Source organism: Ahaetulla prasina, chromosome 11 (genome assembly GCF_028640845.1).
Source record: "Ahaetulla prasina isolate Xishuangbanna chromosome 11, ASM2864084v1, whole genome shotgun sequence".
Taxonomy (NCBI): domain Eukaryota; kingdom Metazoa; phylum Chordata; class Lepidosauria; order Squamata; family Colubridae; genus Ahaetulla; species Ahaetulla prasina.
In genome coordinates, this window is record NC_080549.1 from 17476430 (window position 1) to 17489263 (window position 12834).

The 12834-nt window shown below is 43.8% G+C and overlaps 1 protein-coding gene across 3 annotated transcripts in view; it reads left to right on the forward strand.

Annotated features, from left to right (window-relative positions):
- The first annotated feature begins 928 nt into the window (after positions 1-928).
- BRWD3 (bromodomain and WD repeat domain containing 3) overlaps positions 929-12834 on the forward strand; it is a 68705-nt gene continuing 56799 nt past the window's right edge. The window contains exons 1-6 of one of the 3 annotated variants that reach the window (XR_009156707.1): positions 929-1429; positions 1536-1594; positions 1724-1753; positions 3327-3386; positions 9847-9997; positions 11118-11216. Coding sequence is in view for 2 of the 3 variants with exons in the window: in XM_058196933.1 (XP_058052916.1) it covers positions 1399-1429; positions 1536-1594; positions 1724-1753; positions 3327-3386; positions 9847-9997; positions 11118-11216 (430 nt within the window). In the remaining variant the exon portion in view is untranslated. The remainder of the gene's footprint in view (positions 1430-1535; positions 1595-1723; positions 1754-3326; positions 3387-9846; positions 9998-11117; positions 11217-12834) is intronic. The other 2 variants (XM_058196933.1, XM_058196934.1) reach the window with 2 other exon arrangements.

Here is a 12834-nt window from a genome sequence, read left to right on the forward strand (position 1 = left end):
TATATACAACATGTGTGTGTGTAAGATGTTCTACAGTATATGTATTTGTGTATATACAAAATGTGTGTAAGATATGTTCTATATGTACATAGTATATACATAGTATATACAACATATGTTTGTGTAAGATATGTTCTATATGAATTTGTGTATATACATGTGTGTGTGTGTGTGCTATATGTATTTGTGTATATATGTAAGATATGTTCTGTATGTATTTGTGTATATACGTGTGTGTGTGTATGTTTTATATGTATTTGTGTATATATGTGTGTGTGCAAGATATATTCTATATGTATTTGTGTATATACAACATGTGTGTGTGTAAGATATGTTTATGTGTATGTGCAGTGGTGGGATTCAAATAATTTAACAACCAGTTCTCTGCCCTAATGATTACTTCCAACAACCAGTTCATCAAACTGCTCAGAAAGTTAACAACCGGTTCTCCCGAAGTGGTGCGAAGTGGCTGAATCCCACCGCTGCGTACGTGTATACATTTTTCTGTATGTATTTCTGTGTGTGCGCTTGTGTATGTCTTTAGATACATATATCATGCTTTTACACGTACAGTATATAGAATACTTCACACTCTCTGGACGTAAAGCATCTGGAAATGGGGCAGCCTTCGGGGGGGGGCTAAATCGGAAGGGGCGAAGGGAGATATAATAATAATCATTATTATTATTTAAAAAAAAAAAAAGAATTCCCCCCCCCCACAGACACATATATCACCCTGAGGGAGAGGCCAAATGGGGGCGGGACTCCAGCTTTTTCCTCCCGCCGCCCCGGCCTACCTCACCGGGCTGTTGTGGGAGGGAGGCCGCCACCACCACCCACCCTCCCTCCCCTTCAGGCCGCGGCAGGGCAGGGCAGAGGAAGGCCGGGCTGGGCAGGGCCAGGCGCGAGCGTGGCTGGGGCGCAGGCCGCGGCCTCTTTTTTTTTTTTTTTTCCCCGCCTCTTCCGAGAGCGGCCTGCCTGCTTGCCTGCCCGCCCGTCAGGCTTCGCCCGCCAGGCCCGCTCGTCGCCCCCGCGCGGCCGGAGGCTCCCCGAGGCTCCTCCGCCCGAGCCCCGCCGGCTCTCCCCTCACGACGCTGCTTCTTCTTCTTCTTCTTCTCCTCCTTCTTCTTCCTCCCGCAGCCGGTGGGAGCGCGTCGCCGGGCGGCCCGTCCCGCGGCCAGCGCAGCTCCATGGGGCCGGTGGCGGCGCGGCGGCGGCGGAGGGCGAAGGCGGCCGCCCAGACTCCTCGCCCCCCTCGCCGGCGGCGGCCGTGAGAGAGAGAGAGAGAGAGACAGAGACATACACAGAAAGAGACAGAGAGAGACAGACGAGCGCCGCCCGCTTCGGACCCGCCGCCGCCCCTCCTGACGGGCCTGCGGCTCTCCGGGCGGACGGAGGATGGCGGGGGCTCCGACCCAGCTGGAAGCCGGTGAGGAGGGAGGAACGGAGGTGTGTGGGGGGAGTTGTGGTGGGGGGTCTTGGCCGGCCTCCTCTGACCGGCTCTCTCTGTCTCTCTTTCCCTGCTTCGCCCGCAGAGCTCTACTACCTGGTCGCCCGCTTCCTCCAGTCCGGACCTTGCAAGAAATCGGCCCAGGTGAGGGACTGGGGGGGGGAGAGAAAGAATGGGGAGGGGTGCCAGTCGGGGCTGGGGTCGCGGACACTCCCCCCCCACAACCCCCTCCTCACCTCCTTTTGTCTTCTCCCTTTCTCCTCCTCTCCGCAGGTGCTGGTGGCCGAGCTGGAGGAGCACCAGGTAAGGGAGGCTAAACATGGGGGTGGGGAGGGGTCTCCCTCTCAACAACCCCCCCCAAGGAGTCCCCCCTCCCCGCCTCCTTTTAAAGGAAGGAGAACTGGGGAGGGGAGGGGTCGTCCTGATGTGGGAAACCCCCCCCCCGCCTGGAATCTAATGAGGGGGGGGTTCATCTTCCTTGGGAGTCATCCTGATGCGGGACCCCTGAACTCATGTTTTATTCCTAATGGGAAGGGTCCCTAATCCGAGAAAGGGCTTCTTTTCTCTCTCTTCTTCTTATTCTCCTCCTCCTTCTCCTTCTTCTCTCCCCCTCCTCCTCCTCTGCCTTTCTTCTTCTTTTTCCTCTTCCTCTTCCCCTTCTTCTCCTCCCCCCTTCCTCCTTCGCCCTTCTTCTTCTTCTCCTTCTTCTCCTTCTCCTTCTTCTCCTCCCCCTCATCCTCCTCTGCCTTTCTTCTTCTTTTTCCTCTTCCTCTTCCCATTCTTCTCCTCCCCTTCCTCCTTCGCCCTTCTTCTTCTTCTCCTTCTTCTCCTTCTCCTTCTTCTCCTCCCCCTCATCCTCCTCTGCCTTTCTTCTTCTTCCTCTTCCTCTTCCTCTTCCCCTTCTTCTCCTCCTCCCCCTTTCCTCCTTCGCCCTTCTTCTCCTTCTTCTTCTCCCCCTTGTCCTCCTCTGCCTTTCTTCTTCTTCTTCTTCTTCTCCTTCTCCTTCTCCTCCTCCTCCTCCTCCTCCTCCTCCTCCTCCTCCTCCTCCTCCTTCTCCTTCTCCTTCTCCTTCTCCTTCATCTCTCTCTCTCCATCTGTACAAGATGCATGCATACGAACACGCACACCTGCACGATGAGACCATGAAGAAGGCGGTTTTTTTCCAAGGTTACCTGTTGTGGCTTCACATCCAAAGCATTGGACCTCTTTGGCTTTTCAAGACCTTCTGGAATTTTTCTAGATTTCTAGATGGACCCTGCTCATTTCCGCTATGGGATTGTTAGGGGGAGGATTGGGGAGGCAGCAATGGGATAGAGGGGGATAAAAAACTTTTCACCCCCTTTGAACCAGGGTTGGTTGGTGGGAAAGCCTTTGTGTTGGTCCTCACAGGGCAAAGCCTTAAGAGGGGTTGACAAGGGACTAGCTCCATATGAACGGAAGGCCTGTGTGACACAGCCAAGTGCCAATCCAGCCTTTGGGTCCAGAAATGGTTCCTAGATCTCTGCTTTGGATGGGGTGTACCCCATTCAAAAGTGAAGCGCAGGTGGCCCTGGGGGGAGAGTCCCATTTGTGAAGTAAGCCAAGGTGTGGTTTGGTTTTGATGGCATGGCCTAGGAGGACCCTTCCTTTGCGAGCTGCACTTCCTAGCTTGGCATATGTGGCATCTTATGGACTAAAACCATAATTTCAGAAAGCTCAGCTGCACCCAGTGTGTAAATGCAACCTCTGGTGCATATCATGGATTAGCAAAAACCTTAATTTTTTAGCGGGGGATGGGGAGGGGAGAGGGAGAGATAGAGAAGGGATTTGCTTGACCTTCTACTTCGCAAGCACAGTATTTCACGCTGAGCCGACGGTTTCCCCTCCTCTTTGCTAGCTGATCCCGAGGCGCTTGGATTGGCAGGGAAAAGAACACCGAAGAAGTTTTGAGGATCTGGTGAGTGAATATTGGCTTTTAAAATCTCAGCATTTATTTTACTGGTGGGAGCTGGCTTGGGGTGGGGAGAAGCCTGTTTGTTTGTTTGTTTGTTTGTTTCACAGCTGCAGTAGAAAATCTGGAAAAAAGGAAAAGTGTGGATGTTAGGAGTCGGTTGTTGGCTGGGTTTGTGGAATTTTCTCCGTGTGATTTTTCTTCTTCTTCCCCCTCCTAAGAAAACCTACTGTGGAGAAAGCAGGGAGGGTTATTTGAGGGCACGTACAAGAAGTTTCAGCCTGGACCAATAGTGCTGCGTCTATCAGATAGGACTTCCTTGTGGGTGATGAGAAGTGCCAGCTGATTGGTTGTACCTTTCAATACAGGAACTAAGGGAAGGAGGCGTTTTTTTCTTCTTCTTCTCTTCTTTCTGTATTAGTAAGAAAAAAAATTATCCCTTTTCTCCACAGACCTGTCAGAGTTAGAAAGAAAACCTATTGAACGGTGATATTTAGTCCACATTTTAAGTCTGTTCAGGGCCCTGATGGCAAAATGTAAATGAATTTTTAAACATAACACAATTATATTTTGCTTTGCAGAGGTGAGGACATGTATATAATTTTAAATGAAGAAAACGCCTGTGTTTCCTTGTGAAATAAGAGAGTCGTTACCCCAATTTATACAAAACAGGAATAGCCAAATCAATCAATCAATGTCTTTGACTGAAAGTTTTGACTGGAATTTGTTCATTATAGCTTTTTATTCCGGTAAAAGAATAATACAGAAATAAGGTTCAGAGACAGCTATTCCCTGAACACAGACCTCTAATGCATTGGTGCAGAGATTAATTTTGCTAGATGCAAAGTATGTGGGATGGCCTTTTCAGTTCTGATTTGAAAATCAGCTGCACAGTAGGTGAATACTACATTTGATACAACATAATCAGTATGCCACAATTGTTTATGCTTGCATTTTATGGTTACGTCAGTGGGAATACACGTTCTATTGTAGCTTTTTTGCAGTGTGTGTGTGTCTTCAAGTCAATGTTGACACTTAGAAATTTCCTAGACAAAGTCCCTGCAGTTTTCTTGGCAAGGTTTTCCAGAAGTGGTTCGCCATTGCCTCCTTCCCAAAACTGAGCGATAGGGACTGGTCCAAGGTCATCCAGTTGGCTTTGTTTTTAAAGCGAGACTAGAACTCATGGTCTTCCTGACACCTTAAACACTACACCCATGATGGCGAACCTATGGCACGCATGCCACAGGTGGCACGCGGAGCCAGATCTGTGGGCATTTGAGCGTTGCCCTAGCTCAGCTCCAGCGTGCTTGTGCGCACTGGCCAGCTGATTTTCAGGCCTTCTGGGCCTACCGGAAGTCAGGAAACGGGCCATTTCCGGCCTCTGGAGGGCCTCTGGGAGGGTTGGGGAAGGCTGTTTTCGCCCTCCCCGGCCTCCAAGAAAGACTCTGGAGCCTGGGGGTGGGGGGCGAAAAACAGGCCTACCGAGCCCACCAGTAACCTTTTTGCCAGCGCATGCCAAAAGCGGGGGGAGCGCAAGGGGGTTGCGTGTGCATACGTGGGGTGCAGGGGGGCATTGAATGATGGGTGTGGGCACGTGGTTCCCCTGCTTTTGGCATGCGACGGCCAAAAGTTTAGCCATCACTGCACTATATCATACTGGCCTTCCTTTTTTTATAGCATGAATGGTTGTATCAGTATATCGGGTGCTTATTTATAAATTGGGAACACCTGAGAGTAGGATAGGAGAAAATACTAAATGCTATTGGCTCATTGTCTATCTCTGTTGATTCCATAGGCTTGGTTTGTTTCGAACACTTGTAAGGAAATAGTTCACAATTGTTGTATTTTGTGTGCAGGCATTTATCCAGTCAGCTCAATGATAAACAGACATACTGAACAACTCTCCTGAGGAGTGCTTGTGAGCTGGTTTAGGGATTTTGCAATTTTCAGTGTTGATTTTCCTTAGAAAAATATTTACATTTGTATTCTTTAACTTTCAGTTTTATTGTCATAGGCCAGAAGATATGCCTGTCTGTGAAGTAATTTCCTTTATCTCAAAATGTAAATACAGTGGAGAGCAGAGTGAAATTATTTAGTCATTCAGAATATTCCTAGTTTTATCCTGCAACCTGATAATTTCTTAGAAAGCCAATATCAGTTTGCATATTTTTTTCTGAGTTTTGGATAGTTTCCAGCATGTTTATTATGGCAGCTTTCTTTTGACATAACTGCTGTTTAAATAGGGGAAAAGTTGGAATAATAATGGATACAGTTCCTAAGAAATAATCTGTGTGAATAGGAAGATGAAACTTTACTTAAAACTTGATTTGCTTAATTGTAATGGGCACTCCTTTCCTATTTACCCTTCCTAATATATTAGTCTGTCTGTTTTAATATTTCATACCAGTATTAAACAATTGAAATAAGCCAACACAGTTTGAAGATAAAGTTAAGATTTGTGAAACTGCATAAAGAATTGCAGGTTTTCCTCCTCATTCTAAGAACTGCTTATCCTTTTTATTCTTGTTTTAATCAGTTAAGACCGAAATGATTTTGAATACATCTTAGATGAATTATAGCTTTTAAGACTGTAGCCCTTGATTCATGTACCCTGTTTCCTCCAAAATAAGACATCCCCTGATAATAAGCCCAATCGGGCTTTTGAGCGCATGGCAATAAGGCCAAGAGCTTATTTCAGGGTTCAAAAAAATATAAGACAGGGTCTTATTTCCGGGGAAACACGGTAGCTACAAGGGACCCCCATTAAGCACAAGAAAGTTGTAAAAGTACTTAGCGTTATTCTTCAGCACAACTTCTCATGATTTATTTATTTCTTTTCCTGGTTTGTATTAACTTTCCCAAAATCCACATTACTGCCATGCTAGCTGTTGCCTGTGAGAGTTAAAACGTCACCTCCAATTCCATCCACACTTCCACTTTTATAATCTAAAAAAACAACAACAACCCTTGACTTCACAGAGTAACTTTTGAACCTGAACAAGAGGAGCACCAAATAGCAAATCCAATTTGCTGTACATGCTTGCCTGCTTCCCAGCTCAGTTAAATTAGGAATAAAACTGCCATAAAGCAATGATGGGGCATTACTTGCGGAAAATGTAGATGGCCTGAGAAGGACTGTGCTATACTCTGGTCACCAGCTGAATAATAATGGACACTGTTCCTAAGAGGTGTGAAAATGCCCCTCCCCTTCTTTGTGGTTGCAGCTGTTTTTACAACACAAAGGGGTTTTATTATTTTGTTAACCCCCTGCCTTTAGCCAAGATGCTTTGCCACCTCCAGCTCTCTTAATGTCCTTCCATTAACACCTGTCTGTCAGCATCAAGTAGTTCTTAATTTACAAATGAATTGCATTTATAACATTTGACTTGTCCTAGTCTGTTTAGGAACTTATTTATTTTTTTATCTTACGGCACTTCATATTTTAGTAAAAAGAAAGACCGGGGGGGGGGGGGTTCCAAAATACAAAATATTGAATATAAAATCCGATCTCTCTAACAGGAAGATGGCAAACATATATCTAAGTTGCAACTGTAACTCTTACTTCATTTCTTGCAGCCAGGAAATCAGCGAAATCTCCGTTATAGGCTCTGATTTGATACTCTTGTCACTATGTGTTAAATAGTTTAATTTTCAGCCCCACAGTCAGAAATCGGTGATGGTATTTTGTCCTACTTATAGAGGGCATCAGAGCATCTACCACAACCAGTGCAAATTCGGTTCAGTGTTGTTGGCCCGGGAGGGTGGTGGTGGTCAAATCCAAATCCATTTCTCCAAAATGCAGGGAAAGTTTCCACACTGTATTTTTAGACGTTTATTCTGTATAAAACGCTATGGGTGAAAACTGATTGTTTTTATGGTGCACAGTTCATTAGGTATCCCAGTTGCAATGTTACATCCATTACACGGAGCAATTGGTATTGGTTGTTCTGACATTGATTGAATCGTACTTATTTCTTCCCTCCGAGGCAGTATTCTCTGATAGATTAATTAAAAAAACAACAAAAAAACACCCCCAAGTATTGTTCTTAATATTTATAATTGAATAAATTTAATTAAAAAAATGGTATTCTTCTCCCTCCCCCCAAAAAGGTGAAATTACTGTGAAACAGACACAGGCAAATAATCATTCTTGGCTTTCATAGCTAAAACAAACTTCTCTGTTCAAACAGCAACTGAGTTAATATATTTTGCTAAGCCTTAATGGTCATCTTTGATTTTAGCTAAATGCAATGTGGGAAACAGCTCTAGAATTACAGCTTTATTATATTATATTGTATTATTATATTGATATTGATTGGTTCCTGATTGCTTATTTGTAGCCTGTGGCTATCATTAAGTGTTGTATGATTAAGTGTAAAATTTGTACCCTATGACTATCATTAAGTGTTGTAAATGTTGTACCTTGATGAAGGTATCTTTTCTTTTATGTACACTGAAAGCATGTTCACAAAGATTGTGTGTCCAATCACACTTGGCCAATAAAAAATTCTATTCTATTCTATTCTAATTATATAGAGTAGAGTAGAGTAGAGTAGAATAGAATGGAATGGAATGGAATGGAATGGAATAGAATAGAATAGAATAGAATAGAATAGAATAGAATAGAATAGAATAGAATAGAATAGAATAGAATAGAATAGACTGCACTGAGCCACAGTCTGAAGTGTTTGGGAAGGCTGTTGTCTTGCTGAGGAAAAAAACCCCACAGGCCTTTTACAGTAGTGGCCAAAATTGTGGAAATCTTTTGGGAAAAGTGTATTTTCTAAAACTAGCAAATAACGCCACTTTTTTTTGGAGTAGTACCATAAAATTATGTATCAATGGAAAGATAATTTAATCAAGAATGTATTAGAATAACTTTTATGAAGGATTTGCTATTAGAATAGCAGTTAAAGTATAAAGAAGAAACGTGAAACACATAGAAAAAAAAAGAGATATACAAAAATTATCACCATGTCAGTTAATCCTTAGTTGGGTAACATTTAGCATGAATTACAGCCTTACAATGTCTTCCCATGGAGTGAACCAAGTCTTTGAGTTCTGCAGCTGTTATAATGTGAAACCAAGATTGAATGATTGCTTCTATTAACTGGGTTTTATTGCTGGGTCTCTTCTGACTAACAAGTTTCTTTAGTAGGCTCCATAGATTTTCAGTTGGGTTCAGGTCTGGGGTATTCTCAGGCCATTCCAGCAGTGGAATAGGATTATCTTGAAACTCCAAAAAAAAATAAATGGTGTTATTAGTCATCAAATCTCAAAAATACACTTTCTCCAAAATTTTGGCCACTACTGTATATTGTTTGCTGTATATCAGGCTTTTTAAAATGAAAACGTATCAAACTATTAAAATAGGAATTAAATGCTGAGAAATTGTACGGATGCTTTTATTAAAAAGTGAAGACTAACATGTAAATGAATGAGAATATTTGTTGCTGTATGCACAAGGATGTGTGTTAGTTATCCTGAAGGATAAATCTATGGATTCACAATCCAATAGATTTGCAGTACAGTAGTCCTTGACTTACGTCCACAATTGAACCCAAATTTTCCATTGTTAAGTGAGACATTTGTTAAGTGAGTTTTGCCCCATTTTACAACCTGCCTTGCCACTGTTGTTAAGTGAATCACTCCAGTTAAATTAGTTGCCAAGCATCTGGATTTTGATCCATGGGGATGCCGCAGAGGTCATAAAAAATCACAGTCACTTTTTCCAGTGCTGTCGTAACTCTGAACGGTCACTAAATGAACTGTTGTAAGTTGAGGACTGCCTGTACTTCCACAAGAGGGAAGAAATAGCCTAGTGTAAATATGTTCCTTTCTGCTTTGGGATTAAGGTATAGAAGTGGGCCAGTGCAAGAGGAAGAGGTGGGTGGCTCACTCACAAATATTAAGAAATGTATAAGTCTATCGAGAAGTACAGGCAGTTCTTGTCTTACAATCATTGATTTAGCAACCATTCGGAGTTACAACAGCAGTGAAAAAAGTGACTTACGACTGCTCCTCGCACTTACGACCACTTCAGCATTCCGTTCCCCCCCCCCCGCAGTTACATGATCAAAATTCACGTACCTGGCAACCGGCGTGTATTTGCGATGGGTTGCCACGTCCCGGAGTCACGCGATCACCATTTCTAACCTTCCCGGGGGTGGGACGGGGGGCTTCTCATCAAGCAAAGTCAGTGGGGAAAACCTGATTCTTTTAACAACTATAAAATTCATTCCACTGATCCGCTTAACAACCGTTGCCCAAAAAGTTCATAAAATCGGATCTCTCTCTCTCTTAACTGCCTTGTTTAGCAATGGCAGTTCTGGCCCCGGCTGTGGTGATAAGTCGAGGACTACCTGTAACGCTTTCTATCTTCACTTCTCTTTGCCTCCCTCAAATTAAGGTTGGACGTAAGCAATGCCTGCTCATGTGTGTGTGTGTGTGTTTTTTAAATATTCAGGTAGCAGCCAATGCTCATATCCCCCCGGATTACCTTCTCAAAATTTGTGAGCGAATTGGACCTCTATTAGATAAAGAGATCCCACAAAGTGTACTCGGAGTGCAAACTTTACTAGGAGTGGGACGGCAGTCTTTACTAAGGGCAGCCAAAGGTAAGACATTGTTCTTTTAATTATATTCCACTTTACAGAGGCAAGAAAAGCGACTTGCAGCCAAAGTCGCATACAATAGAACAAACCGCAGGCTGTAAACAGCTGAAGCATTATTTTTAACTGCATCCCTCTTCCGACAAGTTAATAACAGTGTAAATAAAGGGGTAAATCAAAACCATTAAAAGGTATGGAAAGGGGTGTTTTGGGAACATGGATTTTTCTGCCATGTCTTGGTTTTTGAAACTAAAACCGTCTCCTGCAAACAGCTTGACAGTGAAGAAAGGGATGGGAAGGAGCAGGAAAGAGGTACTGGCATTGATAGTTTTGAGCAGGAAAGAAGTGATAACTGGGCTGCAGAGACCAAGTTCTCAGGTCAGGATTTTGACCCGCTCTTAGCGGACTTAGGGGAAAGCTCCTCTGTTTCTGGCTCCAGATGCCATTAGATGTGTGGTTGCTCCTGCCAGCTACCTTCGTCAGTTGGAGTCAGCAAACCACCAGAAAGCATTTTCGCTTGCACGGTGCCATGCGCTTTCATCGGCCGTCCTGTACGGCAAGTATAAAAAGATACCATTGATTGAAAGACTCTGTCCCTGCGGCTCAGGAGAGGTGGAGACTGTAGGCCACATGCTCCTTAGATGTTCCCTTTACACAGAGATTGGGAAAAAACTTATTCTGCCAATAACTGCTAGGTATCCTGGCTGCTCCGACACTACCTACCTTAAGCGGTGGCTGCTTAAGGACGAACAGTCCATAACTACAGCACAGGTGGCCAGATTCTGCACAGCAGCCCTGGGGATTTGTCGCAAACACGTGTCTTCTCCACCATAGTTACGTTACATAACAAATGCGGCAAGCCCTTTGCACTGCTTAAGTCTTTTCCCTTTTGGCATTGAACCTACAACGGGCCACACAGTTTAGGGATTGCAACTATCGTATAGTCAGACCATGGATAATGGACAGACTGGATGTTATTATAGATTTCAGTTGTTATTTATTATTTTATACTAGAATTTTTAATTGTATATTTGCTAAGCGTTTTTATTTGTTCTGGCCTCTGGTCTAAGACTGTAATAAATCGATTGATTGACTGACTGACCTGGTCTTCATCCCGTTTGCACAGAATGCAGGCACACAGCCTGGAAGGGTTCCGCATTTGCAGCCCTGCATCGGGGCAGACCTCCTGAAGTCCCCATAAACTATGGGAGGCCACCAAATGTGGGTGAGGAATAACTTTCTTATATACTAATGTTATATTCCAATGGTTTGTTTATTTATTTCTATCTATTCTGCCTTTATTATTTTTACAAATAAATAATGGCGGCAAACATGTACAATGCACCTTTCTCCTCCTATTTTCACACAACAATATAAGTGTGGTGGGTTGAATTGAACAATAAAAAAAAAAAATAGCAACAACACTTAGGTGTCAGGATTCCAAGGAACACCCCCAACGAAATAAAGCTCTGAGGCTTGAGGTTCCTCAAAGTTCCAATTTATTAGCGATGTCATGTTGGCACAGCTGGGAAAACCCGAAACTGAAAGCTTCCAGGTTTTCCATACCTAGTTGACAGCCCTGCCACACACCCACAAGTTCATCACATTGTCCAGTGAACTCTTCACACTCAACTGGATACAATCTTCAGGCAGTCTCCATCAGACGCAGGATGTCCTTGAATATGGAATGTTGTTATGACTAACTTTCTACCACTCCAACAACAACCCCCTCCCAACTTCCCCAGCTAAAATATGTGGCAGTTAAGAAGCAAAAAGAAAATTGCCTTTCAAAACTGACATTAGGGTTGCATACTACTTCACAGTGCTTTATAGCACTCCCTGAGCGATTTACAGAGTCAGCCTCTTGCCCCCGACAATCTGGGTCCGCATTGTACCGACCTTGGAAAGATAAGTCAACCTTGAGCCAGTCAGGATCGAACTCCTGACAAATGGGAAGAGTTAGCCTGCAATACTGCATTCTAACCACTGTGTGACCATGGCTTCCTAGCGAATGACTGGCTCAAAGTCACCCAGCTGGCTTTCATGGCTAAGGCAGGTCTTGAACTCATGGCCTCTGGCTTCCTAGCCTGATACCTTAACCGCAGTGGGTCAGCTTGTAAATCGTGGCCTACTGTCGCAAAGCTAAAGTAGAAAGGGTTTCTTTTTCTCTCCTCTCCTAATAACGAAAACATGGCTGCTATTTTAAGCCAAAGGATCCACCATCATTTTAGGAATGCAACCTGGACCAGAATGATTAAATGAGGGCAGTGTTTCATTGTAACTTCAGCTTAGATACCCAAATTCAAGCTCAAAAGAATTTGCCGGTCATTTGAGTGAATAAACATTACTATGACTGTTTGAGAAACAAACACAGAGAAGTTTCCGCATTAGCCGTGTTTTTCTCTCTGGATAATTCCCTAAATTGCTGGTATGTCATTGGGCTGTTCTGTTCTACATTAACCCTGCCATTGACCTTTCATCATTTGTTAAAGCAATGGCAACATTTTTAGATAGTTCCTCTTTGGAAGTTGCCAAAGATAGTCCCCCCCTCCCCCATGTCACCTCTTTCCCAAAATGTTCCCAGAGCAGATATTTAACTCAGTGCTAATTCTTACCCAGGCTAATACTCAGTGGTGGGATTCAGCCAGTTCGCACCATTTTGGGAGAACCGGTTGTTAACTTTCTGAGCAGTTTGGCAAACTGGTTGTTGGAAGGAATCATTAGGGCAGAGAACCGGTTGTTAAATTACTTGAATCCCACCACTGCTAAAACTCTCTTTTACCGATGGACAGGAATAGACCATTAAAACGAGGTTGATAAAAGAAAAGTATAATATCAGATTA